Source organism: Scyliorhinus torazame, chromosome 12 (assembly GCF_047496885.1).
Source record: "Scyliorhinus torazame isolate Kashiwa2021f chromosome 12, sScyTor2.1, whole genome shotgun sequence".
Lineage (NCBI taxonomy): Eukaryota > Metazoa > Chordata > Chondrichthyes > Carcharhiniformes > Scyliorhinidae > Scyliorhinus > Scyliorhinus torazame.
The window spans coordinates 60,536,458-60,560,781 of NC_092718.1; the positions used below are offsets into that span (position 1 = coordinate 60,536,458).

General features: G+C 48.4%; 1 protein-coding gene across 1 annotated transcript in view; it reads right to left on the reverse strand.

The window, feature by feature from the left end:
• Positions 1–24,324, reverse strand: part of il16 (interleukin 16) — a 240,301-nt gene that overhangs the window by 7,947 nt on the left and 208,030 nt on the right. Inside the window, exons 16-20 of the mRNA XM_072468752.1 lie at positions 23,976–24,117; positions 22,162–23,296; positions 8,521–8,701; positions 4,847–4,948; positions 1,356–1,596 (exon numbers count right to left, since the gene is read on the reverse strand). Coding sequence (XP_072324853.1) covers positions 1,356–1,596; positions 4,847–4,948; positions 8,521–8,701; positions 22,162–23,296; positions 23,976–24,117 — 1,801 coding nt within the window. The remainder of the gene's footprint in view (positions 1–1,355; positions 1,597–4,846; positions 4,949–8,520; positions 8,702–22,161; positions 23,297–23,975; positions 24,118–24,324) is intronic.

Below are 24,324 nucleotides of genomic sequence, written 5' to 3' on the forward strand. Positions count from 1 at the left end.
GTTAATGTAAACGTACTTATGACGCTGATAAAGATTGTTATTATCGCCACCATTTTCATCATCGGAGCTATAATTCAAGACAAAGCGAAGCATGACCCAGAGAGAGACCAAGAGACAAGAAGGGAAGGGCAGGGCTGGATGCCAGCTGGGCCTCGGTGCTAGTGTGGGCCACTGTCTCGGAGGAGTGGGAGCTCGCAACCTCCATTGCGACTTCCAGTTTGAGAAGCTGAGAAGCGCTGTTCTGGATTGTTGTATAACTTCTAACTACATCTTTGACTTTTATTTAAACCATAAAGTTGGACCGGTCATTTTAATCTTGTCCATCTTTGACAGGGTTGGTCCTGTCCTATCGGAACACCTGCCAATTTTACAGTACTAATACGGCAAATCTTGAACTCGGTGCACAGAAAGTCTGGGAGTGTGGTTTCCGTCGTGACGCTGGCAGGGCAGGGCTTGATACAGCCGGAAACGCCGGCTCCACAGAGACTTGGGTGCCATTTCTAAAGAGTGCCTTGATCTACATTACCCCACCCTTCCTGGAAAAGGGCACTGCCAGGTTGACACTGCCAGGTTAGCACTGCCACGAGACATTGCCAGGGCCCAGGCATATCCCTTCCCTTTTTCTGTGCCCCCGGTGGTTTCCCCTCGACTGCTTCCCACTTTTCCTCAAGGGTTGGGCTCAGACAGGCAATGCAGCAATATAGACAGGGTAGCACAGTGGTTAGCACTGTTTATTCACAGCGCCAGGGACCTGGGTTCGATTCTCGGCTTGGGTCACTGTCAGTGCGGAGTCTGCACGTTCTCCCAGTGTCTGCGTGGGTTTTCTCCGGGTGCTCCGATTTCCTTCCACAAGTCTGCAAAGACATGGTCCGGGATTCTCCGAGCCCGCGCCGGAGCTTGTCCATCTTTGACAGGGTTGGTCCTGTCTTATCGGAACACCTGCCAATTTTACAGTACTACTCATACGGTAAATCTTGAACTCGGTGCACAGAAAGTCTGGGGGTGTGGTTTCCGTCGTGACGCTGGCAGGGCAGGGCTAATTTCTTAGCAGAGGGGGGCACATAAGGCGGAGAAGCCCTTTAAATATATTTAAATCTATTTAACTTCGTTATATCATTGGTGAGGGGTGGAAAAAAATCGTGAAACGAGATCTCACTGGCGAGAATCTCGGTTTCCGATTCTCACGGTATTTTACGCCCACGCCGCGATTTGCGCTCACGGTGAGCGCAGGGTTAAAATCACCCCCTTGAAGTGTCTCATTGTTCAAAGAACATGGCAACAAAATTGAGCATTTCACTGGCCCAGGAAGGTTTGTTGAGATGTGTTAAAGCATGTTGCTCTAAGGAAATACTGACCTGGACTGGTGAGATTCTCAGGTGATGAGCATTCGGTTGGAGTACTGAGTTTGCTTTCACTTTCCTTGGCCTTGTGTATCACAATCACTGATTGCTTTGGCAGTCGAGCCTGACGCAAGATATTCAGAGCTTCAGTGTGAGTCACATCTTTTAGAGATTGTCCATTGATCGACAAAATCTCATCTCCTTTTTGAACCGTTCCTTCCTGAGCTGCCAGTCCATTTGGAAACACCCTGTGAACCTGTTGGTGCAGGAGGGATAAGTAGGAAACAGTTCACGACAGATTCATCCGTTAAGTGAGAAAGTTTGGTTCTTTAAGTTGGTCAACCCACTAACAAATGGGTGTCACGCTATTACAATTTGAACATATTCAATGCTCCGATTAGACTCCTTCCAGTGAAGTGCATTCAGTCCTGGCCATCGCACCTCAGAAAGGATGTACTGACCTCAGGGGGGCCGGAATGATGATTTACTAGAATGAAAGTAGCAGTTAAATTATGATCCAAGGATTCCTAAACGAAGATTAAATTTCCTCTGACATAGAAAATTAAGTAGCAATCTAATTGAGATGTTTAAATTGATTGAGGAAGTTGGTTGGGGAAATAAAAATTATTTCCTCAACTGGGAATGCAGAAGGGGTGGCACAGTGGTTAGCACTGCTGCCTCACAGCGCCGGGGGCCCAGGTTCAATTCCGGCCTTGGGCGACTGTTTGTCTGTCTGGAGTTTGCATGTTCGCCTGTGTCTACATAGGTTTCCTTCGGGTTGACCGTTTCCTCCCAGTCCAAAGATGTGCAGGTTAGGTGGATTGGTCATGCTAAATTGCCCCTTTGTATCCAGCGGTTAGGTGGGGTTACGGGGATAGGGCGGGGGAATGGCCCTAGGTAGGGTGCACTTTCGTAGGGTTGATGCAGACTCGATGTGCCAAATAGCCTCTTTCTGCACTGTAAGGATTCTATGATTCTATATGAGGCATATCCTTAAAATTAAGAGCTCGATCACTCAGTGGTAACATCAGGAAGCACTTCATGAAAAAGGTTGTGGAATCTTGGACCATTTTTTACAAACAAAGTAATTAGGCTGGATTCTCCAATTGCCGACGGCGAAATCACATTCAGCCATTGGGCGGAGAATCCCTTTTAACGCCAAAATCAGGGGTGGCACCTGTTTTCGGATGCTCCATCCCCTCCAAAACGGCATTATCGGTGAGTACACCGCCCGCCGTTGTAACGGCCTCAGGACGTCACCTGAAGGCGGAGCATCCCCCGATGCTCCGCCTTCCATGGGCTGACTTTCTGACGGCATGGAGCACTTGTGGTCTGAGGTTTTGTCAACCTCACGTGGCAGCTGTGGACTGTGTCCAGCACTGTCACAATCAAGGGGGGGGGGGGGGGGGGGCTTGGGGACTGGTGGAGGGTAGTCCGGGGGTGGCGAGGGGGGTTACGAGGGGCACTATCTGGCAGGCCAGGTCTGCGTGCAGCCACGCCATGTTGTACGGCGCAACCGCTGTAGGTCGCCGCCGTGCACATGCATGGCTACGGACCCAGCAATTCTCTGGCCATATCTGCAGGGTACACCGGGGGTCTTACGTGGTGCAGCTGTTAGCCCCCACTGGGCGGAGCATCAGTCGTAATACTAGATACATGCTCCGGACATAGCCTCAAAATCGGAGAATCCAGCCCACTGAGTCTGGTGGTTAATGGAAAAAAAAATAACAGAGATTAATAGGTAAGGGTATTAAGAGTTAGGGAACCAAATGGATTTAAGCTACATTATCAATCATGATCTAATTAACTGGTGGAATAGAATGTAAGCAGCTGACAGACTGTAAGCAGCTGAATGAGACAGGCGTCCTCCTGTTCCTAGGAATAGGGATCCCGTTTCCGGTTGCAGTAGTAGGTGTTTAGAAAGAGACTTTATTTTGGACTACATCTGCCTTGGCAGCGCAGACTTGCTGTCACTGGGTCTGAGGTGAAAATACTTTATTTTAACTCTGCATCAATCTGCACCATCATTCTCCAAAACAAAACTGTCTCCAAGTTAATTCAGTACATTTGAACTTCCTTGCCAATGACGGGGAATGATGGACACGTCGCCCATGATATGCATTGGCGATGAAGCAAGGTGTGTACGCAGAAAACAAGGACTCGGGTTCCATTCTTGGTGTCTCTTAGCAACTATCCTGAGAGGGCGAATGGCTAACTGGGTAAGTCTCCATTTAAGAACAATTGAGTCAGGCTGGAACATAGCAAAAAATGTAGGCCATTCAGCCCCAAGAGCCAGTTCTGCCACTCGATGGAATCGGAGATGACCAACTCTGTTCACCCTGAATACCCTTATCCAATAAATAATGTGCGGCAGAAACTTCAATTGTTCTCCAGTATACAGAGCGTTTGGGAGACAAAGTATTTCCTGATTTCTCTCTGGAATGGCCTAACGTTAATGTGAAGATTATGTCTCCTTGTCCTTGATTGCTCCACCAGAGGAAATATTTTTTCTGCATCTATCCTATCCTATTGAATCCATCCTTTCAACATTTTAAATACAAACCATCAGGGCCCACAAACTACATTTGTAAACACAAATAAATTGTTAGTCTTGCTCCAATAGGTGTATTAATTCAATTTGGGGAATGGGATCTACAAATGCTTTCATAGACGGCGAGCTCTGGTCCCTTGCCTGTGTAAAACAACTGAAGGGGCCGAGATGTAGTCCCCTTCTTCTGACAGTCATCCCAGAACAACAACAAAAAAAAAGTGTCTTATAGTCATTAACGGCGGAGGGTAAGACTCTGGGTTTTGGATCTGCAGTTCAGGTAAGGGAAGGTACTCCCATCTTGAGGCGCCCTCTCTCGAACTATTTAAACCTTTGAATTAAAAAAACAAAACTCTCAGCAGCTAGGCCACTATTGTGGAGGGGGACTACTCCATGGGGTGGCCTGTGGCTGCAGCTGAGAGCAAGCAGATAGGGTGGACCTCTAAGCCTTCCTGGAGCGCTGGTCGCACCATCTGCTGCCAGGAAGCTGCTTCCAGCTGGCCTGTTGCTGAAGCATTGGGAGGGCACACAGGCCGACGGCAAAAGAAATCCAGGATGCCACCGACGGCAGACTTTAATCGGGCATTAATTTGAGGCAGGGGTGGGGAGTCGCCAGCTAAGCAGATGCAGGTGTCACAAGTTGCTGTGTCGGCCCACTGCCCTCCATGCTCATCCTTATTGGCGAGGGGGTTGGGGGGGGGGGGGGGGATGTGTTCAAATCTGCCCTCGACTGAGAGGAGTCTGACCTGCATCTAAGAAATGATTGATGCAGCCAAAAGGGAGCAATCCACCACTCTGGGTTAATTGAACACAGACACTATTCTAGGATCTCACAGAGTATGCTACTGGATATAGTTTTTTCCCAAGTATGAACCAGATGAGTGACAGTCCCAACACAGCAAATACTTTCACTTCATGTTGCAGCTTCTGCTGGGCTTTCTTTGCTGATGGTACTTACAGTTGTCACTTTGTTTTCCAGGTCGATCCCTCCGCCGACGCTGAATCCTAGGCCGGACCCTTCCTCTTTGTGCAGGACCACTACATGGATGTCTTCAAATTGCTGTGAAGTGAGAATGATCATCATGAAGTTTTTACCCTCTGTGTCTGTCTATCAACAGCAAGTTCTCAGTGCCAAGCTCAGCAAACTCTGTTCTCATATCTGAGGCAGCAGATGCTGGCTTCAAGTCTGACCCTACACACTTGAATCTAGGCTGTCATTCCTAGTGCAGTCGCGAGAGAGTGCTGCACTGTTGGAGGTGCAAACATATAGATGGGATGCTAAACTGCGGTCCCACTTGCCCTCTCAAGTGTATGAACGTTTGGAATATTGCGTGCATTTCTGGTCGCCACACTACCAGAAGGACGTAGATGCTTCGGAGAGAGTGCAAAGAAGGTTTACCAGGATGTTGCCGAGTCTGGAGGGTGTTAGCGATGAAGAGAGGTTGAATAAACTCAGATTGTTTCCGTTGGAAAGACGGAGACTGAGGGAAGACCTGACTGAGGCCTACAAAATTATGAGAGGCATAGAGGGGGTGAATAGTCAGAAGCTTTTTCACAGAGTGGAAGACTCAATTACAAGGTTCAAAGTGAGAGGAGGAAGGTTTAGAGGAGATGTGCTGGGACAGTTTTTTCATGCAGAGGATGGTGGGTGCCCGGAACACATTATCTGTGGAGGCAGGCACGTAACAATGTTTAGGATGTATCTTGATAGACACATTAACGGCCGGGGACTGGAGGGATACAGATCATTTGGGCAATAAGTGGTAGGTCTAAATAAGGAATCAGGATCGGCGCAGGCTTGGTCGGCCAAATGGCCTGTGCCTGTGCTGTAATGTTCTTTGTTCTTGTTCAATGGGGGGTTCATACTGACAGGTGCCCCAAAAGTGACTTACCAAAAAGTGTAAGTCCACCTCTGCTGCAAAGCCTTCAGTGAAGCGAGGAGGTGGTACTGGCCAACGACCATCGATGGAAGCAGCAAGGTGACTCTCGACCTCTAGGCCAGGACTGAGGAGGGCAGGCGGGAAAGCAACCAAAAAGAACAGAGGCCGCCAGGCCAGATAGCCAGCAGCAGCAGCTAGGCAGCCAGCCAGGAGCACATGTGGTCATTGAGGGTCGAGGCCCGGCCACCCGAGCGAGGGGCACGATGTGAACAGAGCAACAGTCGGGAGGCGTGAAGAAGGCCAGGCGATTGCCGGCATCAGGGCTTGGGGAAGTCAGGGAGCATCGGCCAGCGGGAGTGGGGTGACTCTGCCACAGCGAGAGGCAGCCAGGCAGCAGGGCTGAGAGTGAGAGGGCTGGGCTGGGGGCAGCAATCAGACTAGGCAATGAGGGGGAACGAGAGCAGATGCCAGGCCAGACAGCCAGCAGCAACAGTCAGGCAGCCAGCCAGGAGCACTCGTGGTCATCAAGGGTTGAGGCTTGAGGTCTAGCCACCCGAGTGACAGCCGAGAGGTGAGCTGGGCAGCAGTCGGAAGGTGAAAAAAAGGCCAGGCAAGCACCAGCGTCGGGGAGGAGCGGCCAACGGATGTGGGCTGACTCAGCCAGAGCCAGAAGCCAGCCAGACAGCACGGCTGAGAGTGAGGGGGCTGGGCTGGCAGCAACTGGATTGGGCACGGAGGGCGAGATTGTGAGTTTCTGTGCCTTGCATTGTATGAGCTGAGGGTGGGCAGTGTCAGGAGGGCAGGGTCGCCATTCAGAGTGGGGCTCAACATCACTGGGGGCAGGGCTCAATGTCATTGGGGGTGGGGTTGCACCTCATTGGGGGTGGGGCATGATGTGGGGAGCCCAGAAAGAGGGAGAGCATGGGAGCCTCAAAAGTGTAAGTCCACTCCTGGAAAATGGTGAATGAATCCTGTGTCTGGAGGATGTTTTGGAATTAGCACAAAAAAAAACAATATCTGAGATACAAAAGACCTATTCGGTGTAAAATTCGAGTTTATGCCAATCCCCACTTCTTTGAGTTTTTTTATTCAATACATAAAGTTAGGTTGAATGAAAAATCAACCATAAGCCTAAAAGTGTGAATAGTAGTTTCACATTCACACTGCAACTGAGGCCTTCCTGATGGTCACTCTGTGACAATGCTGCCAACATGGGCTCGAGGTTTACAATATTGTACGCCTGCTTGTGTGGCCCTCACTCCTATCCAGCAAGTGAAAAATGTCACTAAGAACAGCACACCACCACCTTCTCAAAGGCAACTAGGGATGGGCAATAAATGCTGGCCTAGCCTGCGATGCACACATCCCATGAATTAATTTTACAAAATCACAATAATACCCCTCAAGTTTAATATAAAACACTTATTTTAAGGCATGTAAATAACACCATAGGACATAGGAGCAGAAGTAGGCCACTCAGCCCATCGAGTCTGCTTCAACATTCAATGAGATCATGGCTGATTTGCTATAATCTTCAACTCCATTTTTACCGCCTTATCCCCAGAACCCTCCATTCCCTTACTGATTAATAATAATATCCCCTAGTCGCCACACTCCGGCGCCTGCTCGGGTACACAGAGGAAGAATTCAGAATGTCCAATTCACCGAACAAGCACGTCTTTCGGGACTTGAGAGAGGAAACCGGAGCGCCCGGAGGAAACCCACACAGACACGGGGAGAACGTGTAGGCTCAGCATAGACAGTGACCCAAGCCGGAATCGAACCTGGGACCTTGAAGCTGTGAAGCAACAGTGCTAACCATTGTGCTACAGAGGTTGACAATGGTTTCAACGCCGTCATTAGACTTCTAATTCCAGATTTTTATTGAATTCAAATTGCACCAACTGCTGTGGTGGAATTTGAATCCAGGACTCGAGAGCATTCTCCTGGCTCTCTGGATTATTAATCCAGTGACAATACCACTACACCATCGCCCCCCCCAACTGCAGAAACTGCCATTGTTTCAATGGCCCTTTAATAAGAACACAGAAAATAGGTACATTGGTAGGTTTTACGGCCCCTCAATGATGTCAGAGAGTGGGTGGAGCTGAGCTCAGGTCAGCCATTTTGGAAGTTTCAGTTTGGCAAAGCAGCTTGTGTGTGTGTGTGTGTGTGTGTTTCCAGAGAGCTGCAGTTTTGCAGTTTGAAAAGAGCTTGGGAGTGTGTGTGTTTGCAGTGAGCTGGATCTCTGCCATGAAAGACTATCTCTGGGTCATTTGGGTGATTTAAACTCATAATAGTAAAGCCTTTAACCTGATGTGATTCTGTTTAAAGGTGTTAAGTCTCTTGGACGTTTGAAGGAACATTTTGAGGAATTATTTACTGTTGCAATATTTTCTGAGTTATCTTTGAAGTAAGGGGTGTTAAGAGATCCAATGTTTATTTAAGATGTTAAGTTGAGTTCATGGAATAAACATTGTTTTGTGTTTAAAAACCCACGTGTCCATAATTGTAATCTCACACCTAGGGAACAAGCCGTGTACGAGGAAAAGCAACAAATACATTAAAGGGAGAGGTTGGTTGAACTCCGTGATACATTTTGGGGTTCTGAAAATGCCTCGCCCATAACATATTCAATAAGATCATGCCTGACCATCTGCCCCAATTTGATTTTCCCCTTAATATTTATTCTTAAAGCGATAGAGCCTGTCCTATCATCAATGGCAATGCATTCAGTCCGTCATGGTCGAACCTTTAAGGTTTCCTCATCCAGGCTCTTCACTTCGTCTATCAGCTTCTCCAGCTCTTCCATAGGAATCAAGGATATGACCGACTGGGCGGAAACACAAGATAACGATGAGTGCTCCTTTGTACCATCTTCCTTCCGATTTTCATCTGCCAGAGGGATAGTGCAGACTCTTAACTCTGCAAGCCTAGAAGGGGAGGCACACTCCAGCGTTAGTGCATTATTGCATGAAAACTACACCAGCTTTAACGCGAACCCAAAAAAGCCACATTGAGACTTATTTAATTGTCACTTCAGCCAGGAGTGAGGACATTGCATACTCATCCATGTGGCCCAGTGGTTAGCACTGCTGCTTCACAGTACCAGGGGCCTGTTCGATCCCAGCCCTTGGGTGACTGTCTCTGTGGAGTTTCCTTGTTCTCCCCATGACTGCGTGGGTTTCTCCGGGTGCTCTGGTTTCCTCCCACAGTCCAAAGATGTGCAGGTTATGTGGATTGGCTATGCTAAGTTGTTCCTTCATGTCCAAATGTTAGGTGCGGTTACAGGAATAAGGTGGGGAGTGGGCCTAGGTAGGGTGCTCTTTCTGAGGTCGGTGCAAACGCGATGGGCCGAATGGCCTCCTTCTGCACTGTATGTTTTATGTACTATAGGGATTCTATGATCACTGTAGCTCAGAACAAGTTACTATGGTGCTAACCACAAGGACCTACCTCGGAGTATATTTGTCTATTTCCGAGGACAGTCTCTTCTACAAGTGCAACCTTTCCATTTAGGAGCAGGAATCATAGATTTCATAGAATTTACAGTGCAGAAGGAGGCCATTCGGCCCATCGAGTCTGCACTGGCTCGTGGAAAGAGCACCCTACCCAAGCCCACACCTCTACCCTATCCCCATAACCCAGTAACCCCACCCAACACAACGGCAATTTTGGACACTAAGGGCAATTTACCATGGCCAATCCACCTAACCTACACTGTGGGAGGAAACCGGAGCACCCGGAGGAAACCCACGCACACACGGGGAGAATGTGCAGACTCCGCACAGACAGTGACTCAATCCGGGAATCGAACCTGGGACCCTGGAGCTGTGAAGAAATTGTGCTAACCACTATGCTATCGTGCTGCCCACAAATCATGGCTGGGAATCTCTGCTCTAAGTTCCCCCTGCCGCCGCTGCCAGCGAGAATGGAGAATTTGATGCTCAGCTAAATCTCCATGCACTGCATCAGGACCGGAGAATCCCGTCGGCACGGGGGGGGGGTGGGGGGGGGTGGGGGGGGGGAATTCCCACCCTGATTTCTGCCCATTGGTGCTCTGATATAATTCACATCACTGGGCACCATACAGAAGTATCAGGGGAGATGGTGGTGTTGCGGTAATGAACTGTTAATGCACAGGCCTGGGCTAAAGCCCCGGGGCCATGGGTTCCATCCCACCACAGCAACCGGTGGAATTTAAATACAAATCATAAAATCTGGACTCAGTCATGCTGACCATTACGACTATCATTGATTGTCGTTAAAAACCCATCAGGTTTGCTACTGCCCTTCAGGGAAGGAAATCTGACGTCCTCACCCTGGTCTGGCCGACAACTCCAGATCTGCAGCAATGTGGTTGACTCTTATCTACCCTCTGAAATGTTCGGTTCAAGGGCAATGAGGGAAGCGGCTTCAAATGCTGGCTTTGCCAGTGACATCCACATCCCATGAAAGGATAAAGTGGAAAAAAAAATCATAGGCCTCCAAACAGAACCATCTCGTTGACATTACAATGGCCCATTGATCACAAATACATTCACATTACAGCTTCTTATGTATGAGTTTCCTGCTAAGTGGTGTAACAGTGAACAAAGCAGTAATCAGATGGCGGAGCTGATACCACAGTGCATTGCAACTTATGTGCCTGCACCATCTGTGTGCTAGATTTATTCAACCCACAAGTTCCATTTAAATGAGGGGACCTCCCATCATATTGACCACAGGACTCATCAGCATCTCAGACATTCGTTCCTTCGTTGTCACCATGGCCCTTAAACATACATTTCAGATGTGAATGCAGAAATTAAAACAGCAATTTATTTTTGTCTCAGAGGGAGTTTTTTTCAACTTTGAGGTCAACGGTTGTGGCTCCAACTCTCACTCCAGAGACATGAGCTCAGAATCTCAGTTGACAGTCCAGTGCCGTACTGAAGGAGTGTTGCGCTGTCTGAGATAGCAGCTTTTGGAAGGGCTGTTAAATCGAGGCTTTGCCTATCCTTACTGTTGAATATCAAAGATCCTATGACACTCTTCAAAGAAGAGGAGGAGAATTAGAACATAGAACATACAGTGCAGAAGGAGGCCATTCAGCCCATCGAGTCTGCACCGACCCACTTAAGCTCTCACTTCCACCCCATCCCCACAACCCAATAACCCTTCCTAACCCTTTGGATACTAAGGACAATTTAGCATGGCCAATCCACCTAACCTGTACGTCTTTGGACTGTGGGAGGAAACCAGAGCACCCGGAGGAAACCCACGCAGACAGGGGGAGAACGTGGAGACTCCACACAGACAGTGACCCATCGAGGAATCAAACCCGAGACCCTGGCGCTGTGAAGCCACGGTATTAGTCATTTGTGCTACCGTGCTCCCCAGTTCTAATGATGTGCTGGTCATTATATGCTGGAAATCTGAAATAATAATAGAAAATGCTGGAAATACTCAACAGGGCAGGCAACATCTGGGGAGAGGGGAAAATAGACTTTTCAGGTTGATAACTCCTTCAGAACTGAGGCAATTTAGAAGTGTTGAGAAAGTGAAAGAGGTGGGGGAGGGGTGGGAGAACAAAAGGGAAGGTCTGGGATAGGCTGGCAGGCAGGAGAGATTTAACAAAAGGTTTCAGAGTACAAAAGCCAAAGGGAGTGGTAATGGGTAAAGTATCAAAAGATGTGTGCAGATGAGGTGTGAATGGCTGGATAGCAACCATCTGAATGGAAAGTGAAGAAACAGAGAAAGAAATGAGAGAAAAAACGAACCAGCAAAAGAAGATTCAGCAAAATGGAGGCAGAGGTTATGATCTCAAATTGTTGGAATCAATGTTGAGACCAGAAGCCTGCAGAGTGTTGTTCTTCGAGATTACATTCAGCTTCACTGGAACACTTGCAGACCAAGGGCAGAAAGGTCAGATTGGGAGCAAGGTGGAGAACTGAAATGACAAACGACAGGAAGCTCGGGGTCATTGCTTGCGGGCGGGGAGTAGACCACTTTGTGAGCATGAATAAATTGAAACAAATAAATTAAGGAAATCACTGTTTCACTTAAAAGGAGTGTTTGGGACCTTGGGAGCTCAAAGGGTAGATGTTGCATCTCCTGTGCCTGTATTGAAAGGTGCTGTAGAGAAGGGAAGGGGTGTTGTCATGACAGGATGTTGTAGAAGGAGCAGCTCCTCTAGACTGCTCAAAGGAGAGGGCAGAGGAAGATGTTTGATGGCAGCATCATAATAGAGGTGGTGGAAATGTTGATACCCAAGAGTTGTTGGATCCTCTGCACCCTTTCCCCCTTCCCTCTCTTCTAGCCAAACTCTTCTATGAATCTCACCCCTTGCCATGTATTCACAGTACCCTTTGACCTTTCCTTCTCTGACCCTGAACGATCTGTCCTCAGCAAAGGTCTCAGCTTCACAACCCATGCTTCCACCTCAATGAATTTCTCGAGATCCATACAACACTGAGCGATTTCATCATCGCCTCCACCTCCATGCTCTTTTCTTTGTCCATGTATCTTCCCCCTACTGAATGGACCCCTTTACCAATCTTTGATAGTCTCCCTGTACCGGAATCCCTCCATGTGACTTCCTGCCCTCTCGACCTTTCCATTGAAAACTGCTAGCGAAGCTTAAGCCTTATCAATATCTCTGCTCCCCTCACTCATTCCCACATGTTTTCGTCACTCACTCTAGACTTTGCAATTGTCCTACAGGTTTGAGATTTTGCAATCTATATAATGAAAGCAGGGGCTGCAAGATGGCACCATGGTACAGGAAGCTATTGAAGTAGGGGGAGTTAATAGAATCATAGAATTTACAGTGCAAAAGGAGACCATTTGGCCCATCGAGTCTGCACCGGCCCTTGGAAAGAGCACCCTACCCAAGCCCACACCTCCACCCTATCCCCATAACTCAAACTAACCTTTTTTGGACACTAAGGGCAATTTAGCATAGCCAATCCACCTAACCTGCACATCTTTGGACTGTGCACCCGGAGGAAACCCACGCAGACACAGGGAGAATGTGCAGACTCCGCACAGACAGTGACCCAAGCCGGGAATCGAACCTGGGACCCTGGAGCTGTGAAGCAACTGTGCTAATCATTGTGCCACCGTGCTGCCCGTAGTTCATAGGAATGTAGTGATGGTCGGGGACAAACTAATCAGGGAAATAGACATAGTTCTTTGTAGTTGAGAGCAAGTTTCCAGAAGGTTGTGTTGCCCACCTGGTGTCAGGGTTCAGGACTGAATCTCTGGGCTGGAGAACAACTTGAAGTGGGAAGAGGAGGATCCAATTATCATGGTCCATGTAGGTACCAATGATGTAGGTATGACTAGGAAAGAGGTTCTGCTTGGAGAATATTAGAAGCGAGGGCCGAAGTGAAACTTCAAAGATAACAATCTCTTGAGGATTACCTGAGCCAATTTGGTGCAGGGTGAATAATATTAGAGGACTAAATGCATGCCTCAAAGACTGGTTCGGGAGAAATAGGTTTCAATTCATGGGGCATGGAGCCAGTACTTGGGCAAGTGGGAGCTGTACCATTGGATGGTCTTCACCTGAATGGTTCTAAGACAAGTGCAAATTGTATAACTCGGGTGGTAGAGAGGGCTTTTAACGAAATCATAGAATCTACAGTACAGAAGGAGGCCATTCGGCCCATCGTGTCTGCACCGGCTCTTGGAAATAGCACCCTACTTAATCCCACACCCCCACCCTATCCCCGTAACCCAATCCAAACATTTTGACACTAAGGGCAATTTAGCATGGCCAATTCACCTAGCCTACACAATCATTGGACTGTGGGACGAAACTGGAGCATCCGGAGGAAACCCACGCAGACACGGGGAGAAAGTGCAAACTCTGCACAGACAGTGATCCAAGCCAGGAATCGAACCTGGCTGTGAAGTAACAGTGCTAACCACTGTGCTACGGTGGGATAAATGGATCCAGGATGGGAAGATGCGCAAAATTACAGGGGGAGGACCAGGCAAGCGAGCAAGGCAACAATAAGAGAAGTGACCATAACAGTGTGGCAGGAAGGGACCGGGTGTACTGAGTGCGCAAGCTAATAAAGCTGGCGTTGCTAAAATAGGAAAAAGAAAAAACTAAAGGCTCTGTATCTGAATGCATGTATCATTCGTAACAAAATGAGGGGATTGCCAAGTAAAGTAGAAATAAATAGTTAATACCTGACAATCATTACAAAGACGTCTCACTCACTCACTTACATTACCCATCAGATCGGAAAATAGTGAATGTGACTCTTCTACTCAAGAAGAGACAGAAAGCAAGAAACTACCAGCCACTTAACCTAATATTTGTCATGGGGAAAATGCTGGCATCTATTATTACAGGGGTTATAATGGGGCACTTAGAAACTCTCAACGCAATTAGGCAGAGTCAACACAACTTTGTGAACGGTAAATCACGTTTGACAAATGTATTGGAGTTCTTTGAGGAAGTAACAAGCAATGTGGATAAAGGGGAACCTGTAGATAGTGTTCAATTCTGGTTGCCACACTACCAGAAGGATGTGGAGGCTTTAGAGAGGGTGCAGAAGAGATTTACCAGGATGTTGCCTGGTATGGAGGGCATTAGCTATGAGGAGAGGTTGAATAAACTTGGTTTGTTCTCACTGGAACGACGGAGGTTGAGGGGCGACCTGATAGAGGTCTACAAAATTATGAGGGGCATAGACAGAGTGGATAGTCAGAGGCTTTTCCCCGGGGTAGAGGGGTCAATTACTAGGGGGCATAGGTTTAAGGTGAGAGGGGCAAGGTTTAGAGTAGATGTACGAGGCAAGCTTTTTTTACACAGAGGGTAGTGGGTGCCTGGAACTCGCTGCCGGAGGAGGTGGTGGAAACAGGGAAGATAGTGACGTTTAAGGCGCAACTTGACAAATACATGAATAGGATGGGAATAGAGGGATATGGACCCTAGAAGTGTAGAAGACTTTAGTTTAGAAGGGCAGCATGATCGGCGCAGGCTTGGAGGGCCAAAGGGCCTGCTCCTGTGCTGTACTTTTCTTTGTTTCTTTGTAGATGTGATGCACTTAGATTTCCAGAAGGCAATTGTTAAGGTGCCATGTCAAAGGTTACCACACAGAATAAGAGTTCACAATACAGCGGGTAACATATTAGCTTGTATTGGATTTGGATTGGATTTGTTTATTGTCGCGTGTACCGAGGTACAGTGAAAAGCATTTTTCTGCGAGCAGCTCAACAGATCATTAAGTACATGAGAAGAAAAGGGAATAAAAGAAAATACATAATAGGGCAACACAACATATACAATGTAACTACATAAGCACTGGCATTGGATGAAGCATACAGGGTGTAGTGTTAATGAAGTCAGTCCATAAGAGGGTCATTTAGGAGTCTGGTGACAGTGGAGAAGAAGCTGTTTTTGAGTCTGTTCGTGCGTGTTCTCAGACTTCTGTATCTCCTGCCCGATGGAAGAAGTTGGAAGAGTGAGTAAGCCGGGTGGGAGGGATCTTTGATTATACTGCCCGCTTTCCCCAGGCAGCGGGAGGTGTAGATGGAGTCAATGGATGGGAGGCAGGTTTGTGTGATGGACTGGGCGGTGTTCACGACTCTCTGAAGTTTCTTCCGTCCTGGGCCGAGCAGTTGCCATACCAGGCTGTGATGCAGCCCGATAGGATGCTTTCTATGGCGCATCTGTAAAAGTTGGTAAGAGTCAATGTGGACATGCCGAATTTCCTTAGTTTCCGGAGGACGTATAGGCGCTGTTGTGCTTTCTTGGTGGTAGCGTCGACGTGGGCGGACCAGGACAGATTTTTGGAGATGTGCACCCCTAGGAATTTGAAACTGCTAACCATCTCCACCTCGGCCCCGTTGATGCTGACAGGGGTGTGTACAGTACTTTGCTTCCTGAAGTCAATTACCAGCTCTTTAGTTTTGCTGTCATCGAGGGAGAGATTGTTGTCGCTACACCACTCCACTAGGTTCTCTATCTCCCTCCTGTATTCGGACTCATCGTTATTCGAGATCCGGCCCACTATGGTCGTATCGTCAGCAAACTCGTAGATGGAGTTGGAACCAAGTTTTGCCACGCAGTCGTGTGTGTACAGGGAGTAGAGTAGGGATAGAGGATTGGATGGCTAAACGGAAATGGAGATTTGGCATAAATGGGTCATTTCCAGTTGAAAAGGTATAACGAGTGGTGTGCCACAGGTATGAGTGTTGGGGCTTCAACTGTTTACAATTGAAATCAACGACTTGGATGAAAGGACAAAATGTGTTGTTGTTAAATTTGCTGATGACACAAAGATAGGTAAGAGAGTAAATTATGAAGAGGACAAACACAGTCTGAAGAAGGATAGATAGGTTGAATAAGTGGGCAAACATTAGACAGATGGAGTGCAATTTGAGAAAATATGAACTTTGGAAGGAAGAATAGAAATGCAGTATAAATGGAAGTCAGATTGCAGAATGGTGTGTTATAGAGGGATCTGGGAGACCTGGTACATGAATCACAAGACGTCAATGTGCAGGTACAGCAAGTGATTAGAAAGACAAATGGAATGCTGTTTGTGGTGTCAGATTCCAGCATCCGTAGTAATTTCCTTTTATAGAAATCGGGATATTCTGCTACAGCTGTTCAGGGCATTGATGAGACCACATCTGGAGTACAGTTTTGACCTCCTTACTTAAGAAAGGACATAACTGCATTAGAATCAGTCCAGAGAAGGTCTACTACACTGATTCCTAAGATGAAGGGTTATCCTATGAGGAGAGGATGGACAAGTTGGACCTGTACCCATTGGAGTTCAGAAGAATGAGAGGTGATCTTATCGAATCAATAAAGATGGAACTTGACAGGGTGAATGCTGAGAGGATGTTTCCTCTTGTGAAACAGACTAGAACTGGGGGGCATTGTTTAAAAATAAGGGGTCTCCCATTTAAGACAGAGATGAGGAGAAATGTTTTTTCTCAGACGATCTTGAATCTGTGGAATCCTCTGCCCCAAAGTCATTAAACATTTTTAAGGCTGAGTTTGATAGATTTTTGATTGACAAGGGATTCAAAGGGCATGTGGGGGAGGCAGCAATGTGGATTTGAGACCACAATCAGATGATCTTATCAAATGACACAGCAGGCTCAAGGGGCCGAATGGCCTACTCCTGCACCTAATTCATATGCTCCACGTATATATATTTGCATGTTTCTTTCTTTATCCCTTCATCTTGCATTTAAGTTGTTGCTACATAGCCGTTCACACCTTATTTGGATACAACCTTTGTTTCTTTACTATACATATTGTCGCTCGTTTTGGTAGTTACATCATTAAATATTTTGTTGTTTAACCTCCCTCGGCTTCCATCCTCCTCCTTTGTTCTTCCTTGTCCCTCATCACCTTCCACTGGCTTAAAAACTCTTACATTCCTATTTTTGTTCAGTTCTGATGGCAGGTCATCGACCTGACAGGTTAATTCTGTTTCTCTCCACATACGCCACCTGACCCTCTGGCATTTCCAGCTTTGTTTGGTATTTCAAATTCCCAGCATTCACAGTTTGTTGCTTCTGTTCCAGTGAAGCACAGCACAAGCTCGAGGAATAGCACCTCACCTTTTGACTTGGCATTCAACATTGTGTTGGACAATTTGAGACCACTGCCATTTCCATATTGTTTCATTCTGTTGTAATTTATTTCTTTGTTCCTTTACTTACCATTCAGATGGCTGCTATCCAGCCATTCGCACCTTACCTGGACACGTTTCTTTACCCATTCCCACTCCCTTTGACCTTTGCTGCTCTCCAGCCTGTGGTGTTCTTTGTGTTGCTAAATTCAGGATGGGTGGGGTAGTGTTCACAAAGACCACAAAATGGCTTTAATTTGAACAAAGCTATAAATTTATTTAATTTAAAAAAATTTTTTTTTTTTTTTTTTAAAGAGTACCCAATTATTTTTTTTCCCAATTAAGGGGCAATTTAGAGTGACCAATCCACTTAACCTGCACTTCTTTGGGTTGTGGGGGTGAAAACCGCGCAGACATGGGGAGAATGTGCAAACTCCACACGGACAGTGACCCAGCTATAAATTTATTAACACTACTAACTTGGATTCGACACATACTCCTAAATAATACAGTTGATTATTAACATATAATCTACACTCATCTACAACCAATCTCTGTATTATTATAAACTATGATCTGCTCTTACTCACATTATCTTTACTTCAGTCTGTCTCTAGCTGACTCCTTCACTTATCTCTCCCACAAGGCTTAGCATCAATGTCTTATATACTTGTAACTCTAGCTCCCTCTAGTGGCTGTTCTAGATGTTTCATTCACCCTTGTAGTTCTTACATTTATGATAATACCACACACCCTAATGCAAGCCTTCCCTATGGTTCCTCCTTCCCTCAGCCCACATTTCACTTGCTCAAAACCTATTACATTTCCAAGTTCCCTCTGTTCTGATGAAAGGTCACCAATTTGAAACTTTAACCCTGGTATCTGCCCACAGTTGCGACCTGACATGCTGGGTATTTCCAAACTTTCTATTTTATTTGTAGTATGTAAATTGGTGTCATGTTTTCCAACACGACTAACTACCGATACTGTACTTCAAAGGTCTTAGGCGCGATTGTCCGATGCTGCACCGTTTGGGAGAATCGCCTGGGGCGCCATTTTTTCACGCGACGCCGGTCCGACGCCCTCCCGCGATGCACCCAAGCGGCGAGATCGGCACTATCTAGTTCTGCGCGGCACAGTCCGGTGAATCGCCCGAGCCACCCCCGCTATTCTCAGGCCCAGGTGGGCCAAGCGGCCTGCCCAAAATGACGTCTTCCTGCCGGCGCCATCCACACCTGGTCGCTGCCGGCGGGAACAGCGCAGGAACGCTGGGGGGGGGCGGCCTGTAGGGGGGGGCGAGGGGGGTTCTTTCACCGGGGTAGGACTCAAAAGGGGTCTGGCTCGCGATCGGTGCCCACCGATCAGCGTGCCGGCCGCTCTGAAGGAGGACCTCCTTTCCTCCGCGCCCCGCAAGATCCATCCGACATCTTCTTGCGGGGCGGCCTCGGGGAGGATAGCAACCATGCATGTCATGGACGGCATGCCACGCACACATGCGCGGGTGACGCCAGTTAGGCGGTGAATGACGCGGCGCCGCTTTTATGCGGCGCCAATGCCCGGCGCGCACTGACAACGCTGCTTTAGCGACACGCCCGCCCCCCCCCGGGTTTCTCGCGGCCCCGATCCTAGCCCATTTTCGGGCCCCGAATCGGTGGAGATCGGGGCCGTTTCGCGCCGTTGTGAACCTTGACAGCGTTCACGACGGCGTGGGCACTTAGTTGCAGGAGCGGAGAATCGCGCCTCTTTTTTGGCCGTAAAGGACTTTAGGATCTACTGATGTTTTGAAAGACATTTTCCAGGATTCTCCATTGCGAGTCCGCCCCGCTACTGCTGCTCGTGAGGACAGAGAATTTGGCGCTCAGCCAAATCTCCCATCCACTGCAGCGGGAACGGAGAATCCCGTCGGTGTGAACGGGTGGGGAATTCCGCCCATTATATAGATAAATGATTTAATTCATTCTTTCCTTTCTCAGACACAGGCTGCAGGGCAGTGGAAACAATATCTAGGTGGTCCTCTTCCTGATAATAAGGCCACTGTCCCTTTTTACATTCCCTTCTTGGGTCAGCAGTTGGCCTAACCCTACAGGGTCAATTAGATTATCAGCCATATGAAAACGAAATGAAAAATGAAATTCGCTCATTGTTACAAGTCGGCTTCAAATGAAGTTACTGTGAAAAGCCCCTCGTCGCCACATTCCGGCGCCTGTTCGGGGAGGCTGGTACAGGAATTGAACCCGCGCTGCTGGCCTGCACTGGGCTGCTTTACAAGCCAGCAATTTAGCCAACTGTGACAAAGCAGCCCCTAACAGATTTAACAATAAAGGGCAGCAACCCAACATGGGGACCGCAGTATTATGTCATCTGTTACCAAGGCCACATGACAAGGAAGCAATGTCTGACTTTTAATTCAACTACAAGTTTTCGGGATGATACGAACCTTCCGGAGCTGGAAAAGATCATTTGGCCCAACAATCTCCAATCCTTGGACTGAAGGCAAGACCCCATTCCCACCTTTCCACCAACCTGTTACTTCTGAAATAAAACTAGTTGGAGAAAAATTACATGATTTACCGTGAAGTACAGTAGATCATCGAATCTCTACAGTGCAGAAAGAGGCCATTCAACCCATCGAGCCTGCACCGACCCTCTGAAAGAGCACTCCACCAAAATCCATACCCTAGTCCAACCCACCCCTAACCTGCACATCCCTGTACACAAAGGGGCCAATTAGCACGGCCAATCTACCTAACCTACATATTTTTGGGCTGTGGGAGGAAACCTGAACACCCAGAGGAAACCCACAGGGCCACAGTGAGAATGTACAACTCCACACAGGAGGTCGCCCAAGGCCATACTCAAACCCGGGTCCCTGGCACTTGAAGGCAGCATTGCTAACCACTGTGCCACCCAGTAACTGCTAGGGACAACAAATGTGACAATTTTATATACATCGAGATCTACAGTGAGAGGCAATGAGCAGATTGATCAGGTAATCTGGGGTTGACTGATGGATCACTGTTGGCTTAAAGACACTGGGAGAAATTCCAATTGAATGCTTAAAGGAAAATTCAGTAAGACTACTCACAGACAAGAGCAGGAGTCGCTGCTAGTAATGTGACATCATTGGTAGTCCCTGTTAACCAACTCAAGCTTCTCTCCTATAAGACTTGATTCACTTCAGGAGCAGAAAAAGTCCTGAATTTACCCTTTGATATATGTTTGAGCTACTAGAGCACAGTCTCAGTTTGGGATTATATCCAAAGGGAGTTGGCAATATGGGGAACTCCCTCAATAATTCACTGGGACGTCAGTGTAGTGCTCCCAGATTGAGGCTTGGCCGTCAATCGTCCGTCTTAGAAACTAATGCAAAACCAACTAAAGTGCCTTTTTATCCTGCTCACTTCAATGATTTTGTATTCAAATATGGACGGTGGCACAATGGTTAGCACTGCTGCCTCCCAGGGACCCAGGTTCAATTCTGGCCTTCGGTGATGCAAATTTCTTTCTACATTGCAAGAGGTAGTGCCATAGTATTGATTACACTAAGTACATATCAGAGGTGAAAGGTTTTGTTGTGCTGCAAAGCTCGCAAGGAGGGATGCATTTTGTGGTCTATGATTTGTTACTTCATGATAAGATGTATATGCACCTCAGGAATTGTAGCAGTTCAAGGCAGCAGCTCACCACCACCACCGGCCCAAGGGCAACTCGGGACAGGCAATAAATGCTGGCCGAGCCAGCGACACCCACATCCCGTGAATTAATTTTTCAAAAACGTAATCTGAATTAGCTTCCTGGCGCCCTCCGAGAAGGTGGGAACATCAGGGGCGGGATTCTCCACTCCCACGCCGAAGTGGCCGCGCCGTCGTGAACGCCGTTGCGGAACGCCCCCTGTCCCGACCGATTCAGGCCCTGACAATGGGCCAAGATCGGGGCCACGTCATCTACACGCGCCAGGCCTTATCGCCCGTGTAAAAGCGGCGCCGCATAGATGACGCGGCCAGCGCCACATAACGGGCATCATCCGCGCATGCGCGGGTTGGCCGGCGCCAACCCGCGCATGCGTGGTTGTCGTCCTCTCTAAATCCGCCCCGCAAGATGATGGGGACGGATCTTGCAGGGCCGCGGAAGGAAGGAGGTCCTCCTTCAGAGAGGACGGCCCGACGATCGGTGGGCACCGATCGTGGGCCATCCCACATACCAGGTGAAGCCACAGATCCCCCTTCGCCCCCCCGCAGGCCGCCCCCCCCCCCCCCCCCCCAGCGTTCACGCACCACCCACGACTGCAGCGACCAGGTGTGGACGGCGCCGGGGGGAACCCGCCGTTTTGGCCTGGCCGCTCGGCCCATCCAGGCCTCAGAATAGCGGGGGTGCCGGAGAATCGCCATTTTGGGTGTCTCCAGCGATTCTCCGGCCTGCGGCCCGCGAAACTCAACCGGGCTGTTCCCGCTGCTTGGGAGAATCGCGGGAGGGCCTCAGACCGGTGTCCCTGGAAATTTTGGCGACCCAGGCGATTCTCCCAACCGGCGTGGCAGTGGAGAATCGCGCCCCAGGAGTAGGGATTGCTCTTGGGAGCCCACTAGTGGATGTCACAGAGCTCTACTTGCAGAGGCCAACGTTCGTAAGGACATAGGAAAAAGCAGCAGGGGCAGATCCAAAAGCCGACTACATCATTGAATACAACCATTGAAACTACACATTCCTGCCCACTCCCCATATCCCTTCATTCAACATGAAGCCTCAGAATGGATTTAAAATCCCTTGTCCTCCAACATTGTTAAGTAATTTACACCGCCTACCTGAGGGAGAAGCCTTTTTCCAGCTGACAGTTGCTAACCGTTGGCGACGCCAATGGGGATCTATCAGCCCAGAACAAGTCCTCATCGGATGGAGAGTAAGGGGAGCCAGGGCATGTGTTCCAGGGGCTTCCACAGCATGATCCCGGCGACTGAGGAATTGCAAGCACACTTTTCATCAGAGCGTAGGAGACTTGGTTGCTAATGGTGTGTATCTTGTCACTACTGGCGGAGAGTAACCCTTCCCTCATTGTTTTAACTTCACAAACTTCATAGGAGGAGCCGGTTGCCAGTGGGAAGCTCCTGGTTCGCAGGCCTGGTAGTTTTACCACCTGTGATGGTGCCTGTGGGGAATTTGACAGTGAGGTGGTGGGTTCACTACTGGTACTATTACTTCTCCTGGGACCAGGTATCGAAGAGGTCTTGCCATCTAGTGCTGGTGGCCCCTCAGAGACCGGCTTCTGGGACACAGGTACCAGCATTTTCTCATTACCATCAGGCTGATTGTTAGTGACCGAGTCAGTCGGTGCAGAGACGGTTCTTTCCACAGTTTTACCTGAGACTGGAGGTGGTGTGCAAGTGTTGTCCTTCCTGTTCCCTTTGTCCGGAGTGTCTGAAGTAGAGAGCGTTTCGAAAGAGTGGATCCTTTGTTTTATGGATTGCACTTGGGGAGCTGGACCTCGGGGTGAAGCGAAGCCCCTCTCCCGGTTTCTCTTCACCGCCAGGACCTCGACCGGCGACCCACTCCTTGAAGCTTTCAGACTTTGGCGGGACCACGCCGGCTTGGGGGCGACAGGCGGTCCTTTCTTCACCTCGTTCGCCTCGCGGGACCTCCCGTTTGTTGGCACCGTGTCGCCGCCCTCTGCTTTCACACCGTCTGCCAGGCAGAGCCCCAGAGGAGCCCGCTTCGCCTCGCTTTCCAACGCCTTTCCTGTCGTCTGAGGCAGCTCCTCCGCCATCAGGTCAGGGGCGGCTTCACCCCCCAGGTCTTCAACCATGGCGAAAGTAGTTCTCGCCTGCAGGTTTTCTGCCTCCTCGGCAGTTCTGACACAGACTTCCTGTTTCTCACCCTGCCAGAAAGGATTCACACATGCCTGCCTTCTCAGCAGAGGCCTTGCTGTCCCTGGGCAGTGAGCTGCTGAATTGCAAAAGAAAAAAAAAACAATCAATGAATAAAATCGCTCCCGAAAAAACTGATCACTCCCCGCATTGCACAAGGCTGAAAGATTAGAAGTGAGCCCAGTGAATCTCAATAATAGCGTCCCTTTAAATTTGGTTCAGTGTCATTCTGCAACTCCATGTGAGAGGGAGGGGGGTGGGGAGCTCGTTTGTATTCAGAGTACAGACAAGGGGGGGGGGGGGGGTAACATTGCTCCTCCATCCAATTGTTGGGATGAAAAACACTTCCTAGTGAAAAAGCAGAACCAAAGCAGTATACAATTCTGATGTTAATTGGGGGTATTTCGTGTGCAGTGTCGCGGTTTTATCGAGACTCGTTGATATGAATTGAAGCACGACTCAATGTCCCTTCAAACTTCAGAAATAGAAAACGGGAACTCAGCATCTCGTTTAACAGTGACATTTTTAACTTCAGCGTTGCCACTGAGTTTCAAGCCTCCGCCCAGCTATCTCTTGCTTTCCCAGGGATTGACACAGCTCCTCGATAAAATTCACGTCGAATCAATATTTCCCCCCCTGCTCTGTGAAATATAATTAACTTTATATAATGTTCGAAATGTAGACATTGGAGACAGGCATTGTAACCTCACCAGCTCCCCTCTGATTTAATGTCCCTGTAATTCCAAGTGAACACATACCTTGATTCGCGCCTCTTAATGCGAGCTGATAGGCATCCGGCAGATTTAAACGCTGGTCTGGGTCTCTGGGAGGTATTGGAGCGAAGAAGTTACTGCGAGTGGAAACTGCCTCATCCTCTTGTGGCTGCAGGTTCTTTACTTCCTGTCAAACAAACAGGAAACTCTCATTTCAAAGGTACGGTGATTTGTACAGCTTGCCCTTCGCGACTGTCTAGGCGCGAGATTATCATCTATACAGGCGGTAGCTGATGTTAATCATTCGGCTGGGGCTTTCATTCGGAGCCAGTCATTGGACTGTCAGCTAAAAACACTGCTGGCTTGGTTTAATGAAATTCACGAATCTTGTTTC